Genomic DNA, 17,014 nt, shown 5'->3' with positions numbered 1-17,014 from the left:
TACTGTCAAAGTCTGGAGAGTGCACCTCTGAAATGATAGATTATATGCTCAAACAAAGTCGCACCTAGTAAAACAGCTTTAGCACACTACTCACACACATGACTCTCTGCTTAGCAGGAAACTGCTGGTCATTACTTTAGCTGCCACCATTACTATATATAATACGTTGCAGCTGCATGAGGGTGGATTGTATTGTCACACTTGATGAAGGTGAGAATTGCCTTCTATAACTGTGTAACCACATGTAGTTTCTGTTCTGCGATTTGCTTATCAGTTTTTTATTTTTGGATGAATATCTCTTTGTTTCCAAAAAACAGGAAAAAAGAAAGTAACCTTCACAGAATAGATGGTATTTTATTACTCATAAAGAGATACTGACTTAAAAATTATTACAACAGTTTCAACTAGTTAGAGGTAAAGTAAAAAGTGGATAAATAAAGTGAATTTTCAGGCTTTTTGTTTGTAGCAACAGAAAAGAAAACTGGTTTTGATCATACAGCATGCTGGCTTTGTGCTTTGAATTGTCACCTCTTCCCAGTTTTACTTACTGCAGTCAATCCAGGTCACTTAGTGGTTTTCTTCCCTTTACTCAAATTAAACCTCAGTTTACTTCCTTATTTCTAAAAGCTACAGTATAGTCATTTAAATGATGCAGTTGGTGTTCTTGTGGGATAGGTCCAAGCAGAACAGAGTACATCTGGCAGCCAAACATTTTCTGTAGTGTAGTGAGACAGTGCAGTGATGTCCGACCTCAACAGAAAAGTTAGATTTCAGACAAGTGAGAAGAAGGATGGAAACGAAGACTTCTATGATAACACAGACAATGTGATGATTTATGACAACTACCAGGCAGAGGGCAGTCCGACGCCACCGAAATTACAGGACGACACTACTAAGGACCAACAGCAAAGTATCAATCTGTCTATCTGTCTGTCTCATATGTCATACATACTGTACATTGGATAACATAACTGTAAGATTAACTATTTGTTAACAGTATTTGTACCATTACATTTTATGTTAATGCATTTTGCTTTTCAATTATGAGTTACAACTAAAAATTGGATATAAAAACCACAGTCTGGCCACAGGGCCATGGCATTTTTAAACATGCGTAAAAGTACACTAATGATTCATTTTTAATAAATAAATAAACTCCATAACATAACTACTTATTAAAGGATAGGTTCACATTTTTTCAAGTCTGTCCTAAAACAATAGTCAGGTAACCAATTGAACATTTGCACGTTTTTCTTGCTGTAATCATTCCTTGTTCATGCTGGCTATTATTCTCCTTATTCTGTGCAATTTTTTTTATTTAAGTTTCATTTGAAGATAATATGAGATTTCATTCATCAAGTCAATATCTTTCAAAGTAACTCTTTTTAGTGCCAAATTCCCTCTTGTTGTTACAATTCTTCCACTGCAGTTGATCAGGAACACTGTCTGTCGAGACACAAAGAGGGAAACTTTTACTTAAAAAAGACTGAAACTGTGGAAGATATCTGCTTCATTTGACTAACTGAGGTGGCTGAAGCATCATATTATCCTAAGATAAACTTTTAAATACTTTTTACTCAAGAAAGGACTGTGGATTTTGCCCCCCATCACTGACATTTTAGACACATTTGGAAAAGATCCTCTAATGGTCAGTATGAACAGGAGGAACAATTACAGCAAGAAAAACCTGCTTCAATGTTCATTTGGACACCTGTAAATTGTGAGCCTATCATTTAACTGCAAATCCTAAATTACAGTTGGGCTCAAATTCACTCTAATCAGTACAGATCATTTGTTTCCACAGTCATTCCAGTCAATGAAAGTTCAAAAGAGAGAAACCTTCTCAGGGCTGCTGCAGTGTGTCTGGGGCAGCTGTGTCTTCTCCTCCTCACTGCAGTCATTGTCCTGCTGGTCCTATGTAAGTTTTCTAAATTCACCTAGACAACTATGATGCATTACATTACATATGTGATGTGAGTGATAAATCCACAATAAATCTATGTTAATCCCTTGCTATGGCAGCCAGTCAAGACAAAAGCAACTGGATCATGGAAAGAAATCAACTGTGGGCGGACAATGCCAACCTGACCAGCGAGCGAGACGAGCTGCAGAGCAGTTACAGTGACGTGAAAAGTCTCAATCACAACCTGACGCAAAAGACAAGCCAGTTAGAGAACGAGAACGTCCACTTACAGGCCGTTAATAACAACCTCACCAAAGAGAGAGATGAATTACAAAATCACATTGGTGAGTGAAAATTCAATGATTTTCATTTCAACATTTTGAAAAATACACTTATTTTCTTGCCAAGAGTTAGATGAGGTTACTGATACTGCCTTCATGTCTGTATGGTAAATATGTAACTGGAGCCAGTGACTCTAAAGTAAATTTAGTTACCTTTGGATATAGCCAGGTCAGCTACTTCCCTGTTTCCAGTGCCAAGCTAACCAGCTGCTGGCCATAGCTTCATATTGGCACTACAAATATGGAGCCTGTCCTCCCAAGAAAAATGACACAACAGGTCGTGATGTCAGTCCCCATAAACAACCTATAGTTACATTTGAGTGACAGAAGCCAACTAGCGACCCAGAGAAGTGGCGCAGTTCAGATGATGTCTATATAAAGTTACAAATTTCCAACACACAATGACTTTACTAGGAGCAAACAACGCATTTCGCCTGTAGCTTCTTCAGGTTCACTCAGAAAAATGAGTACTCACAGCTATGATAACTACATCTGGGTCACATGACTGAATTATCACAGTCTTCACTTTTTTCAAAGTATTTTTAAGGTGAGCATTTTACAAAGAACATGACAATAATATTACACAACATTACATTTTTCAAAATACATGGCATGGCTAATATTACACAGAGTTACAAGAATTCCACCATTTTACACAACACAGAAGCTAGAAACTTTTTTGGCTCATCCGCAGTGGCGGATTTAGAAAATTTTACTTGAGGTGGCAATGGGGTAGCAAGAGGTTTTGGCAGGGTGGCATGGGACTGGGGTCCCGATGGAAATATATACTTCTTCTGCAGGTAATAGCCAATAACTACTGAGTGTATTATTGGGGGAGTATTACGTCAGGCGAGCGATTCTCATTTGATTGAATGCAGCGGGCGCCATCTCTGAGTCTGGTATCCAGTTCAAGACTGCTGTTTGTTTCCTTTTTCCAACCGCAAGTCAAGACTGTTTATTAAAAACAACGCAACTATGATCGTCCCCTAACCTTAACCTGTTCTTTAAGGAAATCTGATCACAGAACAGCAGCTCTGAACTTTGGAACAAAGAATCTGGGACAAAAGTCAAATATTAACAGATGGTACAAATCTTTATCAGTTTGGTCATAATTGATGTGCGTTTTATTCCAACAAGGAAATAAAAAGTGGTGAGATGGCATTCATGCAGTCTAATGCTTCTCTGTGATTTGTGCAAAACCGGACAAATAAATTGTTTGTGGATAAGATAAAGATAAAATTCTAACCATAACCGTCCCTACAGTTGGCTAGTGGCTACAGTCTGATTATGGGAGGATGAGAAAATCACAGTTCAAATACATTCACTATAAGCCTGTTTTACCAATGTTTTGTGACTAATATTTCTATGGCACACAATGCGTTTTTTACTGAATATTGTAATGATAATAGTCCAAAATTATGTGAAAAGGTTTTAGTCAAATAACATCAAATTTTCTTGAGGGTGGACCCCCGAACCCCCTGACCAAAACCCAGATTAGTTAATCATCTGGATAGGATCATAAAACAACAACAATCATATCAGCAAAATGGGGCAGAACAATAAAAAATACCATAGCCTTCTGCTTTTCCCCAGTAGCCTCAGGCTTTCTCTTTGGTAGGCTGCTCTTGTTTTCTGTTAGTACAATTGATAAGAACGCTTCTTGATTGGCACCAAATTACAGCTTTCTAATTGGCTGCTGTTTGTGATCAATAACAAGACCTAATTAAAGTTTTCTAACCGTTGCATTTGTTTAACACTCATAAATATAATTTATATTCACATGGCTCTCTGGGAAACCAATGATAATGATATTCCAACTTATTTGGCATCCAATGACATGCTCATTAAATGATATAACACAAAATAATAATCAACATTAATATTGAGGGAAGATAATGAGCCTATATTTTAATTGATGGGGGACGGTGGTCCAAACAAGGTTGAGAACCATTGGGTTAGAGTAACAACACTTCAATAGTTAGTAAATTATATACAGGATACAGCCATTTTATTATCCAATCTGTCTTTTTCTTGGCTTTGTTTGTTGATTATTGAGATATTTAGACTATTGCTTTTATCAACAGTTCACATCATCTCTGTACTTGTGGACGTGCTTTGATGATGTTGCATGACAGCTTCATATTACTCTTTCTGCTCTCAGATAACAAGACATTGGACTTTGAGGCCAGCTTTGAAACCCTCACTGAGCAGAGAGATGAGCTGAAGAAGAAGCTGACTGACTTTGGTAAGTGTGAAAATTAAACTGCACCAAGCAATCACAAAAAGTTTTGCAGTCCATTTGTCACACTTGACAACATGCGCGGCAGAGAAGATTGATATGCAGCCATGTTATGTGCTGTTGTCTCAGCCGACTACTCGTGCTCTGGAACAATGTCAGCATTATGTGTTGTGTGATGTAAAGGAAACAGTTTCAGTCTTTTTTAATTAAAAGTTTCCCTCTTTGGGTCTTGATGGACAGTGTTTTCCTGTTCAGCTGCAGTGGAAGGATCGTAACAAAAAGAGGGAATTTGGCACTAAAAAAACGGTAACTTTGAAAGATTTTGACTTGATTTGACTAATTTGTGCAGCTGCAGCCTCATATCATTCATTTTTAAATAAATATCTTCATGGAAGGAGGACTGTGGATGTTGTCCCCATCACTTACATTGAAAGTGCAATATGAAGAGATCTCTTAATTGCCAATATGAACAGGAGGAATGATTACAGCAAGAAAAACATGTTTCAATGTTCATTCTGACACCTGACTATTGTTTTAGGACAGACTTGAAAAATTGCAAACTTATCCTTTAACCCCGCCAGTATGTGAGAACTGCAGCCAATTCAAGTTTCTTGTTATGACTGTAGATTTCTACTACTGTATAAAACATTTATAACACTTTGACTCCAAGCCTGTAATATATCATCTTTCTGTTCTCCCATAGATTTCTTTATTATCCCTGTTTGCATATTTTCTAATATTATAATTCAGTTTTCATACCTCTGTGGAAATGTATTTGTTAATTCTTGTTACTGGCATATTAAGGATTTGGTTTTTTTTGTTGTTGTTCACAGTTCACTACTCCCAACAAGAATGGAAGTATTTCAGCGGTAGTTTCTATTATATTTCTTCAAACAAGAAAACCTGGAATGAGAGTAGAACTGACTGTCTGCAAAGAGGGGCGGACCTAGTGGTTGTCAACAGCAGAGAAGAACAGGTCTGTATGTGTGTCTGTGTGTGTGTGTGTGTGTGTGTGTGTGTGTGTGTGTGTGTACTAATGGATGAATCAGTTTTTACCACATGGAAAGAGTGAAATATTGATTGAATGCAAGTTCATCAAGGTACAGGATGACGGACATTGGTTAAATATTTATTGATTATTGTATGTTTCTCTTTAAAAACAAGGAATTCATAGATCAATACCGAAAGAGCATGTGGATTGGACTGACTGACAGCGAGACAGAGGGGACATGGAAATGGGTGGATGGGACTCCGGTGACAACAAGGTTCACACATTAATATTCATTCAAACTAAATCAATCTTTGTAGTGAAACTAAAGCCTCTTTCAAATCACAATAGCAGCTGAGTAGACTTTAGATTTTTATAAGCTGACTACATTGTCAACAGTTTTTAGGGAAATATTTTTGATTTGTCATCGTTTTAAGTTTAACTTGGCCACATTCTGTGTGTTGCTGTTCATTAAATGTTTGATGGTTTGTGTTCTTTATTAAAAGCTCATTTCCTTTGGGTTTGTTTTCAGCTTCTGGTACTCTGGGGAGCCTAACAATGCTAATAACAATGAAGACTGTGTAGAAACATTGTTCTACAGAAACGAACACGGCTGGAATGATGTAATATGTAGAGGTAAAAAGCTATGGATCTGTGAAAAGAAAATGTTTCTCTAACTCAACTTACACACCACCATGGCATCTACTACTATATATAACTACTGTATGTTTAAGACATGAAGATAAGATTCATTTACCACTTTCAGCTAAAGACAGCACTGAAACATGATCATTGCTAAGCTGCAGGCAAAGTGGCATCAGACACAAATATCTAACTTGGTTTAGAAAATGATAGACTGTAATGTATCCATACTTTGATTAATTTCTAATACATGTTATCGCTAAATAAAAGTGTTTTGTTGTCTTCATAAGAATGGGACAGACAATGCAAATTCTCACCAGGGTAATCCTCATTCTCATATATATTGTAGTGGAAATGTTTGCATGGAATGACAATGCCATTACTATTACATTCAGTTGAAAACAAACAACACTGTCGTGTAAAGGGTTATCAGATTGACACATTGAAATTTGCATAACTATGATTTGTCTTACCACTGGCTCAGACAAAACTACAACAAAATAAACAAACTGTCCACACTCCACTGTCTCATTTTACCGAGCAAGGAACTAAGTTTAGAATAAACACAGCATGTAGGTATTTGGAACAGGTACGGACGAATAAACTAACACTAAACTTAAATAAGAATACTATTTGTAACATGTATGATATATACAAGAAATAAATCACATGATAACCTAGTATTCAATTTTCTCTCACAATATATTCATACATACACACTAGGGATGTACAGAGAGCCCAGTATTTGTATTATAAAATGATTAATTTTAGTTAAAATACAAAAAAAAAAACAAGACCAAAACAGGAAACTATGTTTAAATTGTAAATGTAACAGACCAACAACAACAACAACAACAAAACAATTTTCAGGTACTTTGTTCTTATGTTCTACATCACCACTTTAGTGGGAGGAGTTCATCAGTTCTTTGCAGTCTTTTTTATTTTGTTCTTCAGCTCAGGGCAGGAATCCACTAATCCTTTAAACTGCAATGCGAAATCTTTTAGGGTTGTCCCTTCAGTGTAGGTGGAGACACCAAAGTTTTCCCCTCCTGAAGCTATATCCACCTGTAATCACAATTATTGAAGTGTATTACAGTATAGTGAAGTCTAAAACACACATGCACACAATTGTTACATAACAGCATTCATTACATTAACCCCACCCCCCCAATCCACACACCCACAATTAAAAATGATAGTTACAAGTTATCCTGATATTACATAATTTGTAGTAGTGAATAACAGTTTAAAAAACAAGCACGATGGCACCACAGATACAGGTATAACATTTTCACATGCAGTGCACATACTGTACCTCGGCAATGATGCTTGTCAGAGCCATCGTTGTTCTGTCCACATGATCCATGGTTTCAAGGCCTGGGACACACAGAGATTAATTTTGTTTTTAGATTTGATTCTGTATGCTTTTCAGGACATACTCTTACCTGTGTATGACCTGCTCAGGTGTAGTCAAGTGTTATATTTCTTTCCCGTACAATAAGTGTTCATGAGTAAACTACCTTATGAAGGAGGTCCCCACATCGGGTCTTGAATTGGAGTCTCCCAGATCATAGATGACTCTGCTGACTACTGAGCTAAAACTTTACTCATTGCCTCATTGCAGACAGACCTCTATGTATTTATACACCCATAATACAGAGACAGCACACTGTGTAACATGAAGGGAAGAACTTCAAAGGTGATTATTGCTTTGCACTTTTCATTTATTGCTTATTTTTTACAACCTAACTTTGTGGAAAGGAGATGGGGAACAACAGGTTATGGAGAGTCCCTTGAGAGCACTTTGCGTGTCAGTCATAGACTGTATAAAAATATGGACATAGTTACGGTGACGTCACCCATTGGTTTCTGAAGAGCGATTTTGAAGCTCAAAGCGAGCCACTATGGCCATCGCCATCTTGGCAGTGCGTGATGCTGCCTAACTCCCAGCCAATCAAAAATGGAGGCGGGCCAAATGGCTAAAACAAGCCACCTAGCGGCTGGCGGACCTGTCACTCATAGCAGCCATGTCCTTCATTATGCATAACTTTACGGCTTAATAAAACTTAAACGGGTACAGTTGTCATGAAAGGGGAAATTGGCTATAGAGACCAAAACCATTTTTTGTACCAGGCTGTAAACATGTTTATTTCTGCAGTTAAGTTGGGCATTTTAACATGGGGGTCTATGGGGATTGACTCGCTTTTGGAGCCTCAAGTGGCCATTCAAGGAACTGCAGTTTTTGGCACTTCCGCATTGGCTTCATTTTACAGCCCCAGAGGTTGCCGCTTGGTGTCAGTAGCTCAGCTTTATATCTGGGGAACACCCCCGACCCCAGGAGTGATGTCCAAATTAGGAAATGTGCGTCACGCAACAGGTGGATGTGACTCCCCTCGTTGAGACCTGCTGATATACGTAACAGCTGAGCAGAGGAGAGAGACTGAGATAGCGATGTAACTGACTTGTGCACTGGTATTTGACATGGTTCTTTTTCTTCCCAAATGCAAATAATTTTAAAATATTTATACAAAATAAATATTCATAAATACCCACTATTTGTGCTTTTCGGAATACTGTATTCAGAATCGGCTTGACCTCTAATACATACACACATACACATATACAAATACATACTGTATAATATAAAAACAAATATTTTTAAATATTAACATATAACATTTAGATTAAAAAGAGAAAAAGACAATAAACAAACAAAATAAAATAATAATAATCTAGAAATCTTGCACCATGTCTATATAACTTTTCCAAGCCTCAATGGTATCTGTAGCCCCTTTTTAATTTTGCTGATGAATATTCAATGATTAAAATGTCTAATAGGCTGTAAGACCATTGATTTATTGATAGAGAATCAGGGGCTGCCATCTTAATATCAGCAATTTCTTTGCTGCCGTACAACCCACGAGTTAGAGACATTTCTGATGAAGAGTCATATTACGGGAAGAGTAATCGATTAGGAGCATCAATTCTGGACTGCAAGTTAACTGACAGTCGGTCACACCAAAGAGAAAAGTAGTCACATTGAGCCAAAATGTTTTGACTTGATGATCATCCCACATCATATGCAAATAAGTTCCAATCAAATTTGATGTAAATAAGCTACAATTTGGTCTAGTTACCTTTTTCATGTGATGTGCTTTCACTGGTGTCAAATGAAACCTGTGGAGGAATTTAAAATGTATCAGTTGATGATTCAAGTTACAGGATGAAAAGATAACACTCCCCCAGACCTACTCCAACACAGAGACACTAAGGAGTTTGTTTTGGATGGTTGAGCTCTGGCATACAGCCTTTGGAGTGCGTGCCGTCCTCTGTATGCATGAAATGACAACAACTCACAATGGGCTGAGTAACACAAAGGGCCTAATTATGTATTACAAGGTTTTAAATGGGAAAAGGGTTCATGTTTGGTGTAATTTAAGAGGAAATATCAGTGGGTAAAAAGTACATACATACAGTTTAAAAACATCCCCAAAACATATTTTCTCCTTTTTTTCAAAGAGAAATCAAGAATGTAACCAAGTTCCAGCAAGAGCAGCAGTCAAAATCCGTTATATTGAGAAGTTTATGTTGAGTAAGAATTTTATTTTATCATCTTCTATATATGTCTTGCTGCAAAACCAATTTCCCTCAAATAAAAGTTGACAAATAAAGTTGAAAGTTGAGACCAAAACTGTGTGGCTGTGTAAGCAGAGAAAAAAAATTAAAGAGGAAGCAGTTATCAGATCTGTTGCTGTTCTAAGGAAACATCTTCATACATATTTGTCTAACCCAAATAGATAAAATTTGGTGCTGAGCCGCAACGTTGAAGACGGTGAAATGATGGCTGCTGCAGAGCCTGGTGAGACAGAAATCTTATAACTACACTACATCTTTAGTCTCAGTTTTAACCTTATTGGCAAATATTGTAATCATATTGTAAACATTCATCTTTTCTATTAACAATATCAAAATGTAAATGTGAAAGAAATGCAAAGTTTGATAGCTAAGTGTTTGTGAGAGTTCATTCTATAATGCATAAAATAATGTATAGATCTGTTTTAACATGGTGTCATTTATTCAGTAACTGTGTTGACCTTATATATATATATATATATATATGTACATATTTCTACCTTCTTGTTTCACTTGTAGTATGTGGTATACAATCTGTTTGAGTTAATTATTTGATGGTCCCTCACTTTATACACAATGACATAAAGGGGCCTGCCTATCTCCTCAGAAACTTTCAGAGCTGTAGTTCAAATAACTAAATTATGACAAATTTTCACAAATTTAATCTTTGAATTGTTGCTATAGTACTACTATTACTACTACTATTATGACTACTAATACTACGACTACTACTAGTACTACTACTAGTAGTATGACTACTACTACTACTTCATATCAAAGTATTTGCACCAAAGATGAGGAAGATGAAAAAGAAGATTCAGGCTATCATCAGCAATAATTTGTTATTGTATTTCTAAACCTGTTTGAATATTTCTTCATAATTTTACAAATACTTGATCAAATGTTTGAAGGCATAAAGTTTCTATCATTACTACATGTTCATTTTAATTAATCTCAATAAATGCTAATCTCAATTCTTACTTAGAGGCACATTCATTTGAATTTATTAATCCCAAATTATTTTTTATACTTTTTTTTGTACAAATGCCACATACTGTAGTGCAATGCGTGACTCCCACTAAAGACTGTGCTTGTGTGTCATCAAAACGGTGTTCAGAGGAGAACTTCTCCGAGGCGAACATACACAGGCAGTTGTCAAGGACACTGATGTGTGGGGGGCACATGAAGACGGAGAAAAAGCTCCCATCAGCCTTTTTCACTGAGGACAGTTTTACATGTGGCAGTAGAAAAAGCACAGGTGTAAATAATGAAATTAACAATGGCTGAATTACATTTAGCTGCTTCAGTTTCAAGGTCCTGATATTGTGCCTGCTGGCTCACTGTCACACTGTCATGACTTACTGAGACATCGTTAATATTATTAGTAACACCTGTGGTTTTCCTGCTATGACAAGTCAAAATGTCTGTTGTGAAAGTTATATATTACATATTGCTTACAATGTATTTCATTAAAGATTAGAAGCACCTCTCAAATAGAGTTTAGTCAACCACAGATGTGAATATGATTTATATCAGTCATGTTATTTCAAGTAATAGTTTTATATGTTGGAAATACGCTCCACCACCCAAAGTCAAAGCACAGGACTGTAACCTGCTATCACTCTGAAGTTGGTTGGTAAGACAAACTTTTATTATAGACTATGGTGTGTAATGTGAGTAGAAAAAACAATTAAAAAAATAGTACATAAATGTCATCCTTGAAGTAATCTGTCCTGTTGACAGTCATCATTTTTTCCATTCAAGGAAAATTTTAATAATTCTAAAAAAATAAATTAATAATTAAATGCCATTGTCATGTTTAAAAGAACTCTATCGTTAGGCTGAGAGACATAATAATTACTCTGAGTCTGTGTGATTTCTGCACCCAGGGAGAAAACTGTACAGAGGGGTTGTTGTGAGCTTTGGACTCCTGTGTCTCTTACAAGCTGCTCTCAACATTTCCCTGCGTCTTGCTCTCTGTGAGTCCTTTTGAATTGTATTTGTACGTCCACCCTGTGTCTCCCCTGCATTGAAATTCACCATCTGATTATTATATATAAGACTGTAAAGTGTCTACTGTTACATATTTCTGTCCAAACATAACAGTTTCTAAAAGTTCTGTCCTGTTTGGTATTGCAGAGAAAAATGTGTTTGGCTGACATTCAGAGAGAGATACAAGTTTGTGGGCCTTTAGAATCACAAAGCAAAATTATATTAAAACTACTGTTACAACAAAGCTGTAAGATCAAGTAAGAAGGGTTTGGATCACATTTTGGGCCATTAAGACATTAAACCAAAGTCAGAATTTTCAGCCTGTAAATCTGCTTATATATTAAATGGAAATTCAGTTTTAAAATGAAGTGTCTCCTATGTTGTGGTCATGCTGTAATTCTGTTGCAACTGATGGTAATCTATCTGTTGTAAATGGCCAACTTATTGCACAATTTGCATGAAAGTCTTTCTCCTCTTTCAGACCGTTCTGACAGTACAACATCAGATATTTTATCTTGCAAGGCAGCTGTATTCACAAGATCACAACATCACAAGACCATGTGAGAATCCATCTTGTCAGGCTTCAAGTTCTGCACTTGTGTCCAAACCACTGATGGTTCAGACCAATCAGCATCCTCTAAGGATTCTGGCGTGATCTTGTGATCACGCAAATCCAGTTGCCTCGCAAGGTAAGACAGCAACAGACAGATTTTTCATCCAATCACCTGCCAGGAATTTTTGAAAGCTCCTGCCCTTTTCCAAACTATCCAAACTAACAAACTATCTGGCGCATCAGGTTATCAGACATTGAGGCCAGCTAAAAAAACCTGACCAAAGAAAGAGACACATTGATGATGAAGCTGAGTGGCTGTGGTTAGTACAGTAATGAACTACACCAATAACAAGGACTTGTAACCAAAGTTGTATAAGTGTAATGTCGATGTAGTGAGGATGGGACATTAAAGTTTTTAGTTCATGCTATTAATTTCGTAACCTGACGCACCGGATGGTTTGTTATACAGAACCATCTGAGAAGTCGTCCTTGGAAACAGTTTGGAAAAAGGCAGGAACTTTCAAAAAATACTCAGCAGGTGATTGGATGAACTATGTCATTGTCCTACCTTGCGAGGCAGCTGGATTTATGAGATCACAAGATCACGCCAGAATCCTTATAGGATGCTGATTGGTCTGAACCATCGGTGGTTTGGACACAAGTGCAGAACTTGAAGCCTGACAAGATGGATTCTCGTGTGATCTTGTGAATCCAGCTGCTTTTCACGGTAATTAATTTCAGCCATCAAAGTAAAAATTAATCCCAAATCAAAATGTTCTGCTTTTAGTCTTGCAGATATAAAGTCACATATATCACCTTGACTTTCTATGCGGGAATGATTTATGTACAGTACAACAATATTAAACTTAACCTTTCATTAAAAGTTAAAACACAATTTCCATATTGTTTAAAAGTACATAATTTCATTATTTGTGGACATGCTTTGATGATGTTGCATGACAGCTTCATATGACTCTTTCTGCTCCCAGATAACAAGGTACTGGACCTTGAGGCCAGCTTTAAAACCCTCACTGAGGAGAGAGATGAGCTGAAGAAGAAACTGACTGACTTTGGTAAGTGTGAAAATTAAACTGCACCAAGCAATCACAAAATGTTTTGCAGTCCATTTGTCACACTTGATAACATGACCGGCAGAGAAGATTGATATGCAGCCATGTTATGTGCTGTTCTCTCAGCCGACTACTCATGCTCTGGAAACAATGTCAGCATTATGTGTTGTGTGATGTAAAGAAAAAAAATCTGATCTGATTGATAAAAAAATTATTTGACTCAGATTTCATCATCATCTAGTGTGAAAGTGGTGTGAATCTTATTGTGAATGATTGACAACTATTTATATTATTTATGTGGTAAAAATCCTAATATTGACTGTTAATGTTAAAAAAATAAACCAATGTCATTAGTAATGATGGACTGTTGTCAATTTATTGAGATATAGCTGATAAACAAGTGACAATAATGTACATTTGAACTGATTGATTCTCTTTAAATCTGTTATTAACTGATCATGTAATCATTGTTTATTTAGGGTGTTACATATTTGTCAAAATTAGATATTAAAGGACGGGTTCACAGTTTTTCAAGTCTCTCTTAAAACAACAGCCAGGAACCCAAATGAACATTGAAGCAGGTTTTGCTCGCTGTAATCATTCCTCCTGTTCATACTGACTATTAGAAGATCCCCTCCAAACGTGTTTACAGTGTAAGTGATGGGGACAAAATCCACAGTCCTCATTTGAGCAAAGATGTATTTAAAAGTTTATCTGAAGATCATATGATGCTTCAGTCACCTGAGTTAGTCAAATGAAGCAGATATCTTCCACAGTTTCAGTCTTTTTTAAGTAAAAGTTTCCCTCTTTGGGTCTTGATGGACAGTGTTTTCCTGTTCAACTGCAGCGGAAGGATCGTAACAAAAAGACGGAATTTGGCACTAAAAAACGGTAACTTTGAAAGATTTTGACTTGATTTGACTAATTTGTGCAGCTGCAGCCTCATATCATACATTTTTAAATACAGATCTTCATGGAAGGAGGACTGTGGATGTTGTCCCCATCACTTACATTGAAAGTGCATTATGAAGAGATCTCTTAATTGCCAATATGAACAGGAGGAATGATTACAGCAAGAAAAACATGTTTCAATGTTCATTCTGACACCTGACTATTGTTTTAGGACAGACTTGAAAAGTTAAGAACTTATCTTTTCTTGTTATGACTCTGTAGATTTCTACTACTGTATAAAACATTTATAACACTTTGACTCCAAGCCTGTAATATATCATCTTTCTGTTCTTGCATAGATTTCTTTATTATCCCTGTTTGCATATCTCTGAATAATATGATGCAGTTTTGATACCTCAGTGGAAATGTATTTGTTAATTCTTGTTACTGGCGTATTAAGGATTTGTCCTTTTTTTTTGCTCACAGTTCACTACTCCCAACAAGGATGGGTGTATTTCAATGGTAGTTTCTATTATATTTCTTCGAACATGAAAACCTGGCATGAGAGTAGAACTGACTGTCTGCAAAGAGGGGCGGACCTAGTGGTTGTCAACAGCGAAGAAGAACAGGTCTGTTCGTGTGTGTGTGTGTGTGTGTGTGTGTGTGTGTGTGTGTGTGCGTGTGTGTGTGTGTGTGTGTGTGTGTGTGTGCGTGCGTGTGTGTGTGTGTGTGTGTGTGTGTGTGTGTACTAATGGATGAATCAGTGTTTATCACAGACACAGAAAGAGTGAAATATTGATTGAATGCAAGTTCATCAAGGTACAGGATGAAGGAAATTGGTTAAATATTTATTGACTATTGTATGTTTCTCTTTAAAAACAAGGCATTCATAAATCGATACCAAGAGACGATATGGATTGGACTGACTGACAGCGAGAGAGAGGGGACGTGGAAATGGGTGGATGGGACTCCACTGACAACAAGGTTCACACATTAATATTCATTCAAACTAAATCAATCTTTGTAGTGAAACTAAAGCCTCTTTCAAAGCACAATAGCAGCTGAGTAGACTTTAGATTTTTATAAGCTGACTACATTATCAACAGTTTTTAGGGAAATAATTTTGATTTGTCATCGTTTTAAGTTTAACTTGGCCACATTCTGTGTGTTGCTGTTCATTAAATGTTTGATGGTTTGTGTTCTTTATTAAAACCTCATTTCCTTTGGGTTTGTTTTCAGCTTCTGGCACTCTGGGGAGCCTAACAATTATTTAGGACAAAATGAAGACTGTGTAGAAACAAGGTTCAGAGACAAAAACAGCTGGAATGATGTAATATGTGGAGATAGAAACTCATGGATCTGTGAAAAGAGAATGTTTCTCTAACTCAGCTTACACACCACCATGGCATCTACTACTATATATAACTACTGTATGTTTAAGACATGAAGATAAGATTCATTTACCACTTTCAGCTAAAGACAGCACTGAAACATGATCATTGCTAAGCCTCAGCCAAAGTGGCATCAGACACAAATATCTAACTTGGTTTAGAAAATGATAGACTGTAATGTATCCATACTTTGATTAATTTCTAATACATGCTATTGCTGAATAAAAGTGTTTTGTTGTCATCATAAGAATGGGACAGACAGCGCAGAGTCTCACCAGGTTAAACTTCATTCTGTCACCTCCCACACTGCACTATATCTTAAAGGATAGGTCCACAATTTTTAATATCTCTTTTTTTTTCAATTTTGATAAAGAGAAGAAAGAAAATGTGTACATGTGAAACATATGTGCTTAGTCTCACATATATTAACTTTTGAAGAATTGAACCAGTTTATTATCGAACAAACTGGAAGGCCTGAAAGTATAAATATAACAATAATAATGAAATTCTTGACCTTTTCTCTTTCCATAAATATAGTGAGATTATGCAATGAAGTTTCTCCAACAGGAGTTGGATAAAAAAGCATTGAACTAAAGAAATTTATCCCGAGAAGAAGTTCAATGTTATAATCAATTTTCTACCAGAAAAAGATATTGATAAATTTCTCCATCTCACTCAATCTGACTCTATAGATTAAAAAAGAGAATTAAAACTAATTATTTCTGATGGGAAACCAACCACCATTTTTTCAAGCCTGTCTTAAAACAGTAGTCAGGTGTGTGTGTGTAGCTACGTTGAAACAGTTTTAACTTGCTGTCATTGTTCCTCCTGTCTGTAACGGCCCCGAGGAGATCTCTTCCTAACGTGATTTCAATGTAAGAAAATACGGGACAAAATCCACAAAATCCTGTGTAATCTGCAGCAAGTGAGTATCTTCCAAAGTTACAATCTTTTAGTACGACATTCTTTCTTTGTGTTACTGTCCCTAAACTGCAGATTAGCAAAGGATCAGTGGCTCATATTAACTTCAGCTGAATTTAAGAATGAATTTTTACAAAGTACGAGGACGTGTGGATTTTGTCTCCCATTGCTTACATTGGAAATATGTCAAGAAGGGATCTCTTCACAGTCAGTGTGGACAGGAGGAGACTTGTTTCCATTGTGGTCCCTGATGTAAAGACAGTATTGATGCAGGAGTCCAGGTGCCATAAAATCCAGGAACCACGATCATGGCTAAAAGTGTATTAGGTCCACCTAGAGCTGAAACTTATACAGTAATACAGCAGCCCAAAATCTTGCTAATTTCGTACAAGGTTGATTCAGTTTTTAACACTGTCGCCTTTCATTGTGGACTTTGTACATTCTCAGTGT

The 17,014-nt window shown here is 36.6% G+C and overlaps 1 protein-coding gene and 1 long non-coding RNA gene across 2 annotated transcripts; one reads left to right on the top strand and one right to left on the bottom strand.

Annotated features, from left to right (window-relative positions):
• The first annotated feature begins 4,472 nt into the window (after positions 1-4,472).
• LOC122978840 (CD209 antigen-like protein E) lies at positions 4,473-16,078 on the top strand. The gene is made up of 5 exons (XM_044345870.1): positions 4,473-4,489; positions 13,281-13,364; positions 14,739-14,881; positions 15,136-15,236; positions 15,492-16,078. The coding sequence occupies exons 3-5, from the start codon at positions 14,801-14,803 to the stop codon at positions 15,634-15,636; spliced, it is 327 nt and encodes a 108-aa protein (XP_044201805.1). The 5' UTR covers positions 4,473-4,489; positions 13,281-13,364; positions 14,739-14,800; the 3' UTR covers positions 15,637-16,078.
• Positions 14,153-14,407, bottom strand: LOC122978842. Its single transcript, XR_006402751.1, has 2 exons — positions 14,373-14,407; positions 14,153-14,272 (listed from the first exon to the last, which is right to left on the bottom strand). It is a non-coding gene; the product is annotated as an uncharacterized LOC122978842 (long non-coding RNA).
• Positions 16,079-17,014: the final 936 nt, after the last annotated feature.

This window comes from Thunnus albacares, chromosome 3 (assembly GCF_914725855.1).
Source record: "Thunnus albacares chromosome 3, fThuAlb1.1, whole genome shotgun sequence".
NCBI classification, from domain to species: Eukaryota; Metazoa; Chordata; class Actinopteri; order Scombriformes; family Scombridae; genus Thunnus; species Thunnus albacares.
The sequence above is the reverse complement of the archived record's forward strand: the minus strand, read 5'-3'. Positions and strand labels throughout refer to the sequence as shown.